Source organism: Lonchura striata, chromosome 9, assembly GCF_050655825.1.
Source record: "Lonchura striata isolate lonStrDom1 chromosome 9, ASM5065582v1, whole genome shotgun sequence".
NCBI classification, from domain to species: Eukaryota; Metazoa; Chordata; class Aves; order Passeriformes; family Estrildidae; genus Lonchura; species Lonchura striata.
In genome coordinates, this window is record NC_140711.1 from 24993427 (window position 1) to 25010183 (window position 16757).

At 46.0% G+C, this 16757-nt stretch overlaps 1 protein-coding gene across 8 annotated transcripts in view; it reads right to left on the reverse strand.

Annotated features, from left to right (window-relative positions):
- KCNMB2 (potassium calcium-activated channel subfamily M regulatory beta subunit 2) overlaps positions 1-16757 on the reverse strand; it is a 138697-nt gene that overhangs the window by 49479 nt on the left and 72461 nt on the right. For 2 of the 8 annotated variants that reach the window (XM_085588002.1, XM_077785728.2), the window contains exon 2: positions 1-879. The exons of 5 other annotated variants lie outside the window; for them this stretch is intronic. In XM_085588002.1, the coding sequence (XP_085444128.1) occupies positions 1-74 (74 nt within the window). In that variant the 5' untranslated portion in view covers positions 75-879. One more of the 8 variants, XM_021544326.3, reaches the window with a different exon arrangement.

A 16757-nucleotide genomic window follows, 5' to 3' on the forward strand; every position in this document is an offset into this window, starting at 1 on the left:
CTGAGCAGCAGTGGAGCAGCAGTGCCTAAAATGGAGATTTCAATGGGATGCGACAGGGAGATTTTCCCTCTCATCTACGAACTTCTGTAGTTGCCACCTTTGGGAAAACAGCCTATCTACCAGCAGAAGGCTTCCAAATATCTTGTCTCTCAATGTGTCCAAGTATTTCTTGCTGCTTTCACAGTTCCCAGGAAGTTTTAATTACTTTTGGTTTTTAAATAGAGGCAAAGCACCAGAATTCAGCAACTACACAGAAACAAGCTGTCAGAAGGAAGTGGGTGTGAAGACCCTCTGAATAAAGTCAACCCAAAAAAAGCTGAGCTTTCTCTCTCCAAACTTTATTTCACGAAGCTCCTTGTTCTCCCCACATTTATAAAAACTCTTCTTGAAATCCACTCTGCCTGCACATCCTTGGCTGCCATGACTCCGCTGGGGCATGATGGCCATTTCCACCAGGGCAGGATGCTCCGTGCGGAGTAGGTGCCCGCTCTGTCATTTGGCAAAGCTCATCCCTCTCACCTGCTCCTTGGAAGAAAGCTGCAGGAGTCGGGCAGAAAAAGGAGCTCAGGGCTGGGGCAGTCCCAGTAGTGTGCTGAGCCCGTGGCCAGGCAGCACCTCGCTGGCTCTGCGTCCCGAAATGTCAGGGCTGTGCGGGAGCAGGCGTGCGGCTCCTTCTCCAGCGCTCGCTCGTCCCTGCGTGCCCCTGCCTGTGCTGCTGTGAGATCAGGGGCTTCCCAGCCTTTCCCTCAGTCACCTCCATCGGACCACTTTGTCCTTGGGTGGTGTTTGCTGTTCTGAGTCAAGAACGTGCTGGAGAGGCGCTCCCGCTCGTCTCCGGCTGCTCACTGATTTCCCATGCTGAGCTCCTGTTGTTTGCTTCTGTGGCAAAGAGAAAAGCGGCTTTTGCTGGTGAGGTCCACAGTTAGTTGTGAGAGGATCTTTTTTCCCCCTGTTTAAAATGTAAGGTCTCACAAATTAAGAAGCTACAGCCTGTCTAGGTCTTATACCAGTCAGTCTCTGATTCATCAGAGAATCTCCTTGGTAACTAGCAGTTCCTCTCTGATGATTTGCTACTAAAAAGCTCTCCCAATTTAAAGATAAAACACAGCGAAAGCAGAAGAGGAGCTACACTATATAGATACCTTATACACAAACAGATGCCTTGTGTGCATGCAGCTATACTGGATATTTTCTGATGTGTGTGGGAAGCAGCCTCTCTGTGAGACAGCATGGTATCACCCTAAGGATGGCAAATGTGCCCCAAATGCCTCATCTCTGCTAGAAATCCTTTTTGCTGCTCCAGGGTCAGTAACCCCATCTGCAGGGTAAATAATCCCCCAGGAGAAGATGAGGTTGGCATTTAACAAGGGGCTCAGCAGTTCATGCTTTAATAAGCCAGATTTCTGCCTTGCGTGGGACTGATTGCCAAGTACAAAGATTCAGAGACGGGGAGACTTTCTGCAGGAGGTGTGCCTGGTGTGTTTGATGCTGCCTGGCTGCCCTCTGGCTCTGGTAACGAGCCCCTGCTGCCTGACCCCCTCCTCACACACAGCAAAGTGCTGTCTGTGCTCTGGTGCTTGCTTGAGCTGCAGGGAAGGTGCTGGCTGAAGATGTTTTTTTTCCTAGGAATCAGTATTGCTGGAAAAGTTGGTCCAAGGTGAGGCTAAGAACACTCTGTGTTTTAAACAGTGAGTAAGTGTGCTCAGAAAGTCGGTGTAAGTGAAGGATGCCAGGAAGGAGGCCAGGAAGCTCTGTGGAGAGATTTGCCTGGGGTTCCTCAGGGATGAGGGAATGGTTTGGACTGGAGGTCACTGTTCATGTTGTGCGTGTCTGGTGCACCTACAGCCAGAAAGCTCCAACTCCCTGTGCATGCTGTGTCTGTGCCAGCAGGACTGTCCTGCTCTGTGTGGGGCTTTCTGTCATACTGAGGCCACCAGCGTAGTGAAGGGGACATCAAATTCTAAATGAGTGCAACCAAGCTGCTTCCAGTTCCTTTTCCCAGATAAATCAGGAGTTAATATCACTCCCAGACTTCTCCTGCAACACCCTTCCAGCAGCCCTTGGCAGAGGTGAGCAGAGGATGAAGAGCAGGGAAGGTTCACAAGGCAGACACTGGGCAACCCACATCCTTCTCTGTAATTCCTCACTTGCCTTATGTTCCATGGCACTAATTCCTCTGAATCATCACAACAAACAGCAGCAAAGCACCAGATCTGTGAGATGTTTTTCCATTCCTGCAAGAGGGTTTTGAGCTCACTGGGAAAGCTTGCCCAGCCCTGGGAAGCACCAGCAGCTGGAGTGTGGTTCTTCCAGGCAATAAGGAGACCATACTCCATGGATGTCAGCAATTTGGGACCAAATCTGTGTTCCCATTAGGTGCTGTGGCACCTCTAATATCTGAGCAGGAGAGTTCCAGCATCAGGTGCTCTGCCTGGGGAGGTCTGATCCAGCTCTGCTTAGATTCAGACCTGTGGTTTCAGGGTCTTTAATTTTAGGAGGTAAAAGCTTGTGTGTAAATGTGCTGCCCATACCAGCAAAGCCAAAAGTGCTCAGACCTGCATTTATCAAGGAATATAAGTGACAATAAACTGGCTCTGATAAATGAGGGCTGATGTATTCAAGCCCATTTTTGATGCAATTGAACATGTCAGGAACACGACCTCATTCTGGTTAAGGGAAGAGTTTTCAGATAATCAAAGTTCTGATAATCAAGGCCTGTCTTCCACCTCAAGTCAGGAAGAAAAGGAGAGATTGATGCTCATCATTTCCCTTCCTGCTCTCCTGCTGCCACTGTGGGTGCTGAGGCTTGGCATGGGCAGGTGAGACTCTGCTGTGTGGGGTCAGGTGCTGCTGTTTCAGGCTTGAAGGGAAATTACAAGGGGAAGCCTCTCCTCCACCTCTCTCCTGCCTTTAAATTTCCTTCCTGAAGCTTGAAAGCCTTTGCTGCTACCAGATCTGCGAGCCTGTGCCTCTGGGAGGGAGGGAAGCAGATGGAGCCCCTGATGGGAGGGATGTCTGCAGGCATGTCCTGGCTGGCTTCATCTCCAGGATCCCCTCGTGGAGAGGATGGAGAGAGGTCAGGTCAGCAGCACTGCCACTCAGTGCCACTCTGAATCCACCAGAAGCCACCAGACTGGGAAAATCAGGACCAGTTTTGTTTTGCCCAGGGGTAGCAGGAGCTCATTTCCCCTGGGGGAGCCTCAGAGCAGAGCTTGGGTGCCATACCCACCCCCCAACTCTCCTGGAGCAGGAGATGCTCCCTCAAAGCCTGCCCTGACCTATGGAGGCAGCGAGCAGACCTGAAGCAGATCTGGCTGTTCACCTTTGCTGAACCTCTGGAGTGGCCAGATCTCAATTTTTATGTGATCTGTTTTAATCACAGTGTTGTGACTTGGACCATGTCATGGGGAGAAGTGGAAAAGCACCAAAACCTTCTTGTTCCTCACCAGCTCTGGTGCCTGCATCCTTCCACTGGCTCCCCTGCAGACAGCTTCTCCTCAGCTGGGCTATTGCCCACCCTGCGTGGGCTTGCTTACAAATTGGTATTTATAGATAGAAAAACAGAGCTTATGTACAGTGTTTTGCTCTTCCTATCTCCTCTGCAATGTGTCTCTATTTTGGGAAGTGGCACAAAGTTGTCTGCAGCTATTTATAGCAGGGGAAGGTGCACAATGCCTTCAGCCTGGGTGGGCACTGACCCTGCCTGAGGGTGACGTGGGGTCCCTGCCACCAGAGATGATGGTGGATTTTTTCTGCTTTTCTGTGTCTCTTTTATTTCAATTGTTGGCCTAATGCTGAATAAGATATGATCATAAAGGACTGTTAAAAAAAAAAGAAGAAAACGTGCAAAGCCTTGGCAAGTATTTTTTATGAATTGAATCTCTTGAGATGAAAGCTTCATTACTGTGAAACAATGAACCTGCTACACTTTTAGTAGTACAAATGGGTTTCATTTGTATTAGGAAGATACAAGCTTATTATTTTTAGTTTGTTCCTGTAGAACCAGGAATGTTTAATGTGATAATCAATGTAATTGAAGAACTGAAAGTACAGAAAATTGCAGGACTCTCAGAAGTGATAATGACTACAACTGCAGCATGGCCAAAAGGTACATGGGTCCAGGGGTGGTTAAAACAGACTCCTGTCCCAAGTGTGGATGATCCATGGTCTCTTGTTGTGCTGGGATCTGTGGGAGGACAGTGCAGCCCCTGTAACCTGGTGGGGTGTGCCCAGTCCTGAGCACCCAGCAGGAAGCTCAGAGCTGTGGGATGCACTTGGGATGGCTCTTCTGGAAGGACAAAGGGAGAAGGGGATTTTGCTTTTGTTCCCAAACCTGAGGAATTGGGAGAGGAAATTTCGCTTCCTGGGATCTGGGGTGGGGGGGAAGAACATTTGGGAGCAAGCCTGACTGAAGAATTTGGCACCTATGTTTGAGCAGGCCTTTACTGAGGATTTGCAAGGCTGGATAGGTCACAATTTGGCCAGTTTGACTTTGCTTTCTTTCTTTTTTTTCTCCCCAGAAATAGAAAAAGGCACACATCTCACACCAAGAATCTACTGTCAAATTCCAAGCTCCTCTTCCTAAGTACAAGGTTGCTAAAGATTTTCAATTAAATGCTTCAGAGCTCTTAACACAGAGAAAACACAGCATTTCCTCTCCAGGCCACTGCTCAGAAACTGTGATGCTATTTTGTGAAACTTCCACTCCAGAAACCCAGCAGCAGGCACCCACCACACAACTTCATCCCAAATTCTATGAAAAACACAAGCAGCAAACTCATGGGAGGAGCCACCAGCCACAGGCTGGTCACCTGTAGCCCAGCATCACGGAGATCCTGCTCCAGCTTTGGGGAGCTGCTGATTCCATGACCAAATCCAGCCTTGCCTGCACCTCCAGGCAATTTCCCTCCTCATTTCATTCCCTCCCTGATGCAGCTGGGGCTTTTTTTGTGATTTACTGTGTAAGCTAGTCCATAGAAGAGGTGGAGGAGAGAAAGGCAGATCCTTGTGTCTGTCCTGGCACCTGTCCCTGGGGCAGCTGGGCTCCACTGTGGGCTGCTGGAAATCAGCCTGGGTGATGATGGGTGAGGAGAGATGTGTAGAACCCAGGGCAGACTAAATATATTTCAGATGCAGCCTCTGAAGCTGCTAAATGCAGAGCAGGTCTGAAAGAAACAACAGCTTGCAAAGGTGCAGCTGGGTTTGTTTTCAGCCTTCTCCATTTTAATTTGTTTCACTTTGAGGAGGGACATTTTCTATGATAGAAAAGTTGCCTTGTTCTGTGGTCTCTAATAAATCATGGCTGTAGAGACATTGGTGCCCTCTGGAAATGCTGCTGGAGCTCTTTTCCCATGCCAGGACAGGCTCCCAGCACTGGAGCTGGTGCCCAGCCTTGCCCCACGGCGCAGGGCTTCCTCCCTCTGCCAGTCTTGAACAGATAACTACAGAGAAACAAAGTTTGTCCATTAAATGAGCTCACTTCAGTGCTTGCCATGAGTTAGATTTAAGCCTATTGCAAGCAGAGTGTATTTTGAGGGAAATGACTGAAGGCAGAGCTGAAAGTGCAGCCGTGGTGATGCATGGGCTGTGGTGCTCATGCTCATAATGCAATTGCTTACATTACAAAGCAATTATCAGAGTTTAAAATTCCAATAGCATTTAGAAAGGTATATATGCTCGGGGGTTTTCCATTTGCAGAGATGTTTCTTTTATTGTACCTGCTTGCCTAGTAACTTCCCAGTTTTAAACACATCAAAGTGTTTGAGAAATCTATTTGTGATCTTTGTTGAAAAACAAAGGCAATCCTCCCAGATCCACACATAACTCCAGCACAAGTGGCTCCTAAAGCCCAGTTCAGGTTTTGTGAGGTTTAATGAGGCAAAACCCCTGTACAGTGTTTCCTGCTCCCTTTGGTAAATTTTGGCAGCACATCCTTCAGCTGGGCCAGCGTGCTTCAGTGCTCTCTCTATCACTGCAGTGCCATCAGCTTTTCCCTATCTGTCCAACTCCTCCAGGAGCAGCAGTCACTCTTGCAGTAAATTTTCACCTGAAATAGCACATTATTCTTGTGGCCTGCTCCTGGTGCTCTGCAGACAGGCTGAGGGGGTGGGGAGGTCAAACCTTTTCCAGCAGCTGCTGGAGATGAAGCTTCTGGCTGATAATTCGAGGTGGTGCCACGCTGGCCAGCAGGGCTCTGGACAGCTGCAGCCCAGCCCAGGAGGGCCAGAACTGAACTGGGACCTGTGGGGGGCATAATTCAGCCCTTATGACCTAGCAAGGGAGTCTCTGCAGAGAGGAAGATGCTTGAACCTAACAAATTCTACACCTCCCAGCGGTGCTACATCTCCCTCAAACAGCATCAACAGACTAATTGTTTGTCACCATTTATCAGGTGCAAAATGCATGTGAAATTGTGTGAGTAATTTCCATAGTAACCATAATCATCACCTTCCTATGCAGGGACTGGAATGTGAGGATGCTTGAGAGTACCACATGTACCTGTGTCCTTGTGTAAAGCACATCCTCTTCTGGCAGCCAGCCTTTTGTTTTTGGGCTTCCACTGCTTAGCATTTAAGCATTTGTAAAACCTTGATTACTCATCAATACCCTTGCATTAGACACATGCTTCTGTAATGCCTTTAAGGTTATGTGGAATTCTATTTGCAATGCCTTTCATAAAAAAAAATAAAAAAAAATACACAAACCACTTGCTGCTAAATCTGGCTGTCAGCAAGCAAATGCCAGAAACCAAAATTACTATTATTATTACTGCTATTTGCACCATTCCAAAATCCATTAATTTTCTTGTTGCAGTGTTAGGTAATGAATACTTCTGCAGCAAGGTCACACCTCCGTTTTACATCAAATAACTATCTTTACTCATGTTTGATATCTGAAGCCTATTTCTTGCTTAGGGCATAATGTTTTATTAACATTATTTTCCTTTGTTCTTTCTTACAGATTATCTATTATGACTCTAAAGATTGCCTGCATGACATCTCTTTTTAAATTCAATGCATAATTACATAAACCAGAAATTCATTTGATGCTACATTAATAAATCTCTCATAATTTTCTTTGAACAGGGGGACACACTGCTATTATTTACCAGAAAACATGGATTTAGTTGAGCTTCATGGAATTTTGCTGTCACTGACACACATATTGGATATGGGCAGAGCAATGATGGAAATAATGCGTGGGTAAGCTGTTCATTTCAAGCCAAAAAGACTGATGGAAATAGTAAAAATAGTAGAAATGTGAAAGCAAGAAGTACTGAAATAAGTATCTGACATGGGAACTTGCAGGGAAGGTTCACTGCAGCTGCAGCTGTGCCTGGCTGAATGTCAGCCTGGGTTAATTTGCAAGGTGACAGATGTCTTGGGAACGGGCAAATGCTGAGGAACAGAGCTGGTGTCCCTGGCCAGGTCTGCTGGAGGAGCTGAGCTGCTCTCAGGTGTCCTTGGAGCCTCGGTGACTTCCTGCAGCCCTGGCTTTGGCGCTCCTCTTTGAGGATGATTGTGCAATCCTAGACCTTCACCAGAAAAGTGTCACCTCCCCTCCTGGCAGCACAAAGTTTTGCCTGACTGACCCTATCCTGCCTCATCTGCCTCACCCACTTCAGCTGCTCTTGGCTCACCTCTGACTCTTTGAGCCCCTGTTTGGCTGTAACCACCCATTTTGGGCTTCTGGGTGCTGTCAGCCCCCGTGTCCTGGTGTTTCTGGTTACCCCAGCTCCTCCTCCAGCAGGGCTGCTCCTAAATACCTCCCAGGAGAGCTCGAGTTGTAATTTCACTGTCCCCTTGCTGTGGCTGAAGGAGTCTGAAGGGTCTTCACAAGCATTATAGAATCCACTGTGCAAGGACAGAGAAGAAAAGAGGACCTCACGCCCTCAACTTTGAATGTGCAGGAGGTAAGAGCTGCTGGTACTGTTTTGTAGATAGAAGACCTGCTGGTTGGCAGATATTAAGTGCTTGGCTCAAGGTCACAGGGAGTATCTTTGAAGTAATTTGATAAACACTTTGTTCTCAGCAAAGGATGTGCCTTGGGCTGTGATCTTATCCTCTAACAAAAGTTCCTCCTCATTTATTCTAGTCTGGTGGTATAAGTTGCTCACAGTTAATAATAAGTGGAAGACCATTAATTGCGCCTTCTGATATATGTTTTTAATTTCTTTATTCATAATGAGCTCATTGAGCAGCAGCAGGAGTGAAATATGTGATACTACTGGAATTTCTTTGCAATTCAGCATTAATTAATGTCCACTTCTCACACAACGTTAATAATAATGTGCCCAATGTTTCAGAGGCTGCAGTGGAAAATTCTTCTCTAGCTGGCAAGAGCTGAGATTTGCATTTTAGCCTTTTGTTTAAAAATGCCTCTGAAGGGCTTTGAAGTATTAGAATGAAGTTGGATGTAGCACTCGTGTCCAGCCCAGCACCATGTAATCAGAATTCTGGTCTGTTTTCTCCCCTTGTCTCTTCACGTTCACCAGTTGGTGCAGGGAGGACACCTCATTTCCACAGAGGCCATGATGAACTTTTTGCTAGGAGAGCATGTCTGTCAGCTCTTATTCCTGCTGTTCCAGCAGATTTTTGGTTAAATGCACTGTGGCACTTGCTACCTTTGACATCATTTGTGTCCCCTTGCATGGGATGGGCTCCTAGATGTGTGTGGTGATTTTCCTCACCTGTTGTAGTAACAGCACACTGCAGGTTTTGCTGGTCTTTGTCCCTCTGGAGGATTAAAGTGACATTTAGCAAGACTGGCCATCCAGGGATAAAAATATGCCACTAAAATTAAGTTGCTGTTTGCCTATACTGTGAGATTTGTGTTAATACTATCACAAGGTTAAACCCCTTTCTTCACAGGTTAAAAAGGATGGATTTACTGGTGTGAAATGTTGACTTTTTCAGCATACCTTGCTGCTGTTTCGTGCATTTTCATCTCCTCAGCGCTGTTCAGGGAAAAGGAGGGGCTGAGTGTTGGCTTTTCGTAGAGACTGGGGAACAGTCAGATTGATGGTTCATGGCTTACAAACATAGTGTATCCCTCTACATTTAATGATATCCCCAGTTTAGCAGCAGGACTAGGTAGATTTTAGGCCCTCACTACCACAGTGAATGTCTCTGCTGTGAGGATTATAAGAATACCTTGCTCTCAGAAGTCAAAGGCTGTTGCATTTCCTTTAAAGTATGATGTGATCCTCTGCTTATACAGAGAGCTGAGGAGTTCATAAATGCACACAGATTTAAACAAGAGATGCTGATTCCTTTTCTGAGAGCCCTGTAAGGCTGTCGTGGGAGTGGGATGATGTTGCATGGCAAACTTGGGAATTTCTGGGTGACCTTGCTGCTAAAAGCTTCATCTTGTGGCACTGGGGGATAACACTGAAATTGTTATCTAAATTTTTGCTGGTTTTAGGCTGCTGGATGAGCAGATGTGGAAAGTGCAGCTTCACTCTGCATGCTTGGAGTGACATTCCCAAAAAGCTCCTGCCATGGCCCAGGCTGGAAACACCCTTGTCTAAGGGCAACCTGGGGATGGAAAAGTCTGTGGTGAGGAGGGGTGTGGTAGAGGTGTCACCTTGTCCCCGTGGTCACCTCTGACATCTTGCTTTGTGCTCCATGTGTGTCTGAGCTTGAGAAGCAGCTTTGCTGACTGGGCCAGATGCAGCTGGGAAGTTCTGCACACCAGCAAAGGGTCACTGCTTTGCTGCTTCTTTTCCAGCCCTGCTTTGCTGCAGGTTGGAGCTCACCCAGTGCTTGTGCAAAGCAGGAATCACAAAGCCAAGTCCTGGACAGGCTCTGGAATGGGAATGGGGAACACTCTGGGGTCGCCATGCACAGGGGATGTATCAGGGACTGTGTTTGGCTGCTCTGCCCCACTGGGAAAATCTCATCCTTTTGTGCGTCTGCCCTGCTAAATTGGAAAGAAAATGGGAGGTGGCAATTATTGCAGTTCCCCACCCTTGCTCACCAGGTCTTGGCAGGGAAATAGCACTCGTTGTCACAGCCAAGCCTGCCATCTCCTGACCCTACAGCTTTGGTGGGAAAGCTCAGAGGGAGGGATGTTGGATCCTGCTCCATCCTGCTTCACCGAGTTGCCATTAGGAAAGTTCTTTACTTTTGGTTTTGTGCCTAATTTGGAATATGTGCAGATCTTGGTTAAGAAAAATGGAAAATGAAGAACACTAATTACTTCACCCCGAGGGTAATGGCCTGTGTCTCCATGTTGCATTTGACTTTAGGTTTAAGAGGGGGACTAAAGACAAATTCATATGGTAACACAGGCTCTTCAGTAATTTACCATTTCATTCATAAATGTGCTTTGCAGAACAATAACTACTTTAAACCTTTCTCTTTGCTACACCCACTGACAAATATAGCTCTGAATCAGTGTAATGCTGTCTTTCCAAAGCTCCCATTCACATCTGTCTGTGCTGAATTCATACACAGAGGTTTTTACAAAGAAATGAATTGCTAAAATTCCTAATGAGCGTGGTTATCAGAGAGGCTGTCCTAATAAAAATAATATACATCAACAGAGCTGGCAGGTTTTTATTGGGGCAGTTCTTCATTGAGCTCAGAGTAGATGCTGTGTGATGAATCTTGTTAGTGCTGTCACTCTTGGCCCTAATGGTGTGAACAGCCATTTAGCTCACAAACAGCAGAGCCATTCAGTGGCTGGTGGTTTTTTGGCATCGTGCTCAAGTGTTCTCCAGCCTTTCCGGTCTTTTGCCAGTCTCTGACTAATTCACCAACTCTTTTATAATGCATGTGTTCCTCCTGCAGTGTATCTTTTAACCTCTGGTGTTCAGTGTTTTATGATGTGTGCTGCCTGCTCTCAGTGCAGGGTGTGAGCAGACACCTGGCTCCATCACCAGAGATCTGGTAACACTTGTTCTTAGAACACCTCTGTGGTTTGTTTTATATCTTTCCCTTACACAACTTTTTGAGCTGGATTCCTCTCTGGCTTTCACAGACAGTTATAGCTCTAGAAGTGGACTGGACACCAAGAGATAAACCAAATTCTGTGGGGCTTTTGTGCAGAGTACAACTGGTTCATTCATTATAGAGGGTGCTGCTGCTTGTTGAGCCACCCCCAACCAGTTGGGTATTTCTTGAGCATCACAGTTTGTCTCATGGAGGCACACACAGCCTGAGGCTGTGGGTCCACAGCTTCAATCTTTCCTTGCTATCCTGATGACAATGACCTTGTTTCCCTGGCTGGGTTGAAGCTGTGGCTGTGCCATGCAGGGTGCACACTCTGCAAACTGGGACAAGCAGGAATTTGGAAGCAGCCTGTACCTGGATCTAAGTGCTTGTGCTCCTTCCTTGCCACGTGCTCTGCAGGACCACTGGATCTCAGTCCCACTGTGCCAGCTTTTCTCTGGAAATGGTGGAAGGGTTTTCTATATTTCTTTTTTTAAAGTATCTATTGCTGATCTCATGTGTCAACAAACTCAAGTGTTTGCAGCAGAGACAATATCTTACTGAGTTGTTTTGCATCAGTGGAGATCTCAGCAAAGACAAAAAAAAAAAAGAATAAATGCTAGAGAGTTTAGTGAGCCTCACACCAGCTTTGTCTAACACTAACCTTGCAAGAAGTCCTTGGATAGTGAGAACTGGCTGCTATTGTTAGCAGATAAAATAAAGTTGCAGCAGTTTATACCAGCTGAGCACCTGGTCATTACATCTCGTGTTGTAAAGGCTACAGTGGAAGCACAGGTTAAAATGGCCATTCATCTTTGGTCCCTCAGCAATGTGAGAGTCTGTAGTAAATTCTAAGATTAGGGTAATAGAGAGCTCAAATTTTATACACAGCCTGCTAAACTGTGTTTACAAAATGCTTCAGTTCAAAGAGGGAAGTGCTGCACGTGCAGTGTGGATTTCCCCTCTTCCCTGCCTCTGCTGGGATTTTAAATGTGTGTGCTTGGTGCCCTGAAAATCTGACTTGGCAGTGCTGTGGGTGCTCTGAGCTGGAGGCTGGCACTGCTGGCCCCAGCACCTGGTGTTTCCAGGGGAAAAGTGTAGATGAGGATGGGGTTTATGGAATAAACCACATATTTATGGAATTGCCTGTTTTTGGGAGCAGACATGGAGCCAGGCTGCATTTGGGAGACGATGTAAAACCAAGTTAGAGGAATATACTGTCATGCAGGACTGGAGCCAGTGGCTTTGCTGCTCCTCATGTTTCCAGGTGACTTTAATTACACTCCTTTGCAGGGGAGGGTGTAAAACATGATGGCACAAATAAAAAAAACCCATTCAGGTAACAGGAGGCAAAGTTGCAGGTTCTTAGTTTCTAATCCAGCATACTCCAGCCCATGTTTCTAGGTTCCCTGTGTATTAATGCAAGTCTTAAAAAAACAATTAATGAGAAGGTTTTCAAATGCCAAAGTAGAAAGTTACTGAGACCAGGAGCCAGCTAATTTTTGGCTGTCTTGGGCCAAGCCTGGGATTGCTCACCAGGCTTCAGTGGAGCAATAGTGGGTTTGCCCTGGGAGAAAAACAGTTTGTCTGACCATCAAGAGAAAACATAATTCAGACTGCAAAGCAGAACAGAGTGAATTTTTGTAGCTTGCTTGCTGAAATCTTCTTCTTTGAAAGTCTGCTCTGGTGTTGTGAAAGAGATAGCAAAAGAATGGATTTGGTAAAGGTTGAGGTGCCTCACTGATGAATGGAAAATTTTCTTCCCTCTCAGCTTGCAGTAGTAATTCTATGTATCTCTTCATAGGTTTCTCAGAAAACTCTTTTCATCCTTCCAGCAATATTTGATGCCCTGTGTATCCTGCAGACTGCAGAAAATGTTTACTCTGTCTTGTTTGCCCTTCTTCCAACAATGCACACACACAAAGGACAGTTTTGAAGTGTTTGTGCCTTTTGATTGACAATAAAAATCTTTTGCTATGAATTCTGGCAAAAAGTTCATGGTCCTCAGAATGCTTTACAGTTAATTCTCGTTTCATTTGCATGACTAAACAGTGGTTCTGCATCACTTCACTACAAAAAATTTTGCGGAGCTTCGAAAGGGTTTCATTGCTGGAGAAAAATCCAGCAGTAAATACAGCTTCCATGTATGGTTAAAATGCTTTAGGTTAAAAACCACAATAGGAACAATTATTTTTCATGCAATAATATTGGGTTGGAAGAAACCTTAAAGATCATTTTGTTCCAAGCCCTGCTATGGGCAGGGACATATTCTGCCTGCACAGGTTGCCCCAAACCCCTTCAACTTGGCCTTGGACACTTCCAGGGATGGGGAAGCTGTGGATGCAGCTTCTCTGGACAACCTGTGCTAGGGCCTCACTTCCCTCAGGGTCAAGAATTTCTTCCCAATATCCAGCCTAAACCTATTTTCTTTCATTTGAACACCATTCCTGCCTGTCCCATATCTCCATTCCCTTGCCAAAAGTCCCTGTGCAGCTCCCTTGTGAGCCTCCCTTAGGCACTGGAAGGAGCTCTAAGGTGTCCCCAGAGCCTCCTCTTCTCCAGCCCCAGCTCTCCTAGCTGTCTCCAGGGCAGAGGTGCTCTGAGCATCTCTCTGGACTGGCTCCAACAGGTCCTTGTCGTGCTGAGGAGCCCAGGGCTGGATGCAGCACTGCAGCAGGGGTGCCATGAGAGCCGATAGAGGGGGAGAATCATTGCCAAGTCATGTCAGCCAACACTGCCAAGCCCTTCTCCTCAGGGCTGCAGGTGCCTTTTATCCCTTCAAATGCAGCCTTAGGTAGGAGGAGACCGTGAGGCTTCAAAGCCCAGAAGAAATTGGGTGTGGATGGTGGAAACAATGAAAGATGTCTTTGTGTAGGAAACAATCCAAGTTCCTGTCAGCACGAGGATGTGAAACACTGGTGATGCACTGCTGGAACTTCCTGCCACGTCAAAAGTGCTGCCATGAATTATTTAGCAAGCCTAATTGAATGCAATCTTGCTGTTGGAGATAAGTAGCCACTAAGCTTAAAAATCAATTTGCATATGTCACAGAACTGGTATTCCTCAGAACTGGCTTGGGATCATCCCCAGTGCTGCCTCCTTCATGCTGCAGTTTTATGCCCTTCCTTTGGTGTTAGTTTGGCCCACTGAGATTTTACATGCAGCAGGATGTAAATCTCCCTGAATTTTCAGAGTGACACACGTCTCAGGTATTTCTTGCCCTTCCTGCAGGATTTGTGATGTCCTGGGGCACTATGGCAGACACTCCCAGCTCGCTGAGTGGTGCAGCAGGGCTGGGGTTTGCCCAGGGCAGCTGGCAGTGGATGTGCCATGGAACTTGTGAGCGAGTGAGAACAAGCCAGGAGGTAACACAGCTGGGAAGCATCTCTGCAATGGGAGCTAGGAAACCCTGTAAAGGGGCTGTGTGGGCTAAGAAACCTAGATTTGGTCTATTGAGGTCAACATGATCTACTGGGGATTAGGCAGGATCAAGTAATTAATGAAAAGGATAATTCATACCAGTTTTCTAATCCCTGCAGATAGTGTAGATGACACACTTCTGCTTCTGACCCTTCTAGATATGTTTTCATTGTAAAGACACACAGAGAGGGAAAGAATGGGCAACAGGCTGCAGAACTTGTCACTAACTCTTTCCAAGTAGATTTTTTTTGGTTCAGTGTTGCTCAGACTTTTCACAACAATGTCCCAAGTCAGTGATGTTTTTGGTGCAGAATTTTTTGGTTCAGAACTTCCAAAACTGTATCTCTCTCTGCTTTAAAGCTTGTTTCAATATTTTAATTAAAATCTTGCACTCTGTTTTGAAATAATTTTCTTGTTTTAAAATGTCCCTTTGTTTTTTTTTTTTTTGTTTTTTTTTTTTTTAACTAACTCTTTAATTTAAAATAGCTAAAGTAGGGAGGGCTGTTCTGTTTTTTTTCTGGAGCAGGTGCCCAAGGAGCCAGAGTCTGGCAGTAAGTAAAAAGATGAAGAATTGGAGAAGGTGGGAGAGGAAACTGTAATAGCCCTAACCCTGTTTTCATAGATCCATGGCTGATTAGGATTGTCCTGAAGGGCTAATGTGGGGCTGCAGCTCCAGGAAATCAATCCACAGGCATTTGTGCATTGATCTGTTTGGAAACATTAACCTGAGGAATTTCTCCATCTACACTTGTTTTTGTTTGGGTGCATGTTCACAGGAATTGATTTTCTTAAGATCTGAGCATCGAATTGTTTTTCTGGATGCACTGGTTCAACCTCAGCTTTTGTAAGCTGAGGTAACAGCTGTAAGGAGGCAACAACTGGGATTTCACTTAATTTGGCTTTGTTTTTTAGATTCACTGGCAGTAAGCAGCAAGTTTGTGACTACATTTTCCTCAGCAGCCCTTGAAAGGGCAGAGGGCTGTTTTATCTGTAAGGCTGAAAAGTGTTTTTACTCAAATGCTGTGGAAGTGGGGGGCAAATCCAGCTGTGAGATAGGGTCATGTGTCATGGCATAAGGGTAGATTCCTACCCCAACAAAACACAGTGACCTCTTGACAGGTAAAGGAGGCACTAAAGTGTCATTTTTCCTTAGGAAAAGCACTGTGTCTAGGTACATAAGTTGTGTATATAAAGGTGTATGTGTGTTCACATATTTTCTTATCAAACTGCTTTGCTGACCTCTGGCCATAGAGGAATGAGATTGAAGCCTTAGATAAAGTGAAAGCCAGGTGTCCCAATGCCTGCAATTCTGGTGAAAACATTTCTGGGGAGAGAAGGAGGTCCCAAACTGCACCAGAGCACTGCAGGAGAGGCTCCCCCCTACATCTGCCTGTCTTCCAGCTCATCTCACATGGGTGCAAGCACCTCAGCCCTTTGCTTGACTGTCTGACACTGCCAAGCCCCTTTAATTAAAGTAGTGGGTATCTGTACCCAAATTGCTAAAATGGGCAATGCTATGGGTTTGTTTCCTCTGTCTTCACCTTCCCCATGGGATCTGTGCACTCTTTGCCACTTAGCCCAGCATGGACTGCCCTGAATCACAGGGAGACCAAAGCCAGCTGTAAGTGGAGCCACTGCAAAGTCACAGAAATAAAAGTGGCTTTGTCCCCTGCAGGCTTGGAACCTCTTTACCTTGAACCTGTGCAGAACTTAACTTGCAGGGGTCAAGTCAGAGTGAGATAAAGTACAATTCATTATGGTGTTATTTTGTATGCAGGGATTGAGCTCAGGCACTCTGTGTTACCAAAAGCTGATAACAAATAGATATGAAACACCTTTGAAATGTTAACTTATCCTAAAAAGCCTATTTCTTCAACACTTCTAAGAAGCATAAAGCTTCATCCTAGACAATCTGCTCCCTTCTCTCTATTTTAATAAGCAAGAAGCATAGCATCTGTCTGGAAAGAATGCAGCAAATACTTTTACATTCACATAGCTCAGAAAAGAAGAGATGTGGCAAAACTTGAAGAAATCCCAGTTTTAAAGTACAGAGGTGAACAGAGAGAAGAAAAAGCTGGGAACAGAGAGGTTTCAGGCAGGATTGTGCTTCCTCCCTGCTGTACTGTCCCATCTTTTCTGTGTGGGCTGGAAGGGGCTGCTTGGGCTGTGTCCTTCCAGGGGATATTTTACTTTTGACCTGCATGCAGAAGCAGCCAAAACCCCAGGTTTCTGCCATAGCAGGCTCTGTTTAGCACAATATGCACTTTCTCTCCCCAGCTGCATTTTCCCTGGGCTCCCTCTGAAGTCAGGTTTGCTGCTGAACTCCTTGTGTGGGTACACTGTGACCCATTTCAGTTCAAATGAACTAGGTTAGCTAAAGCACTGGAAAAATGTAGGTTTTTG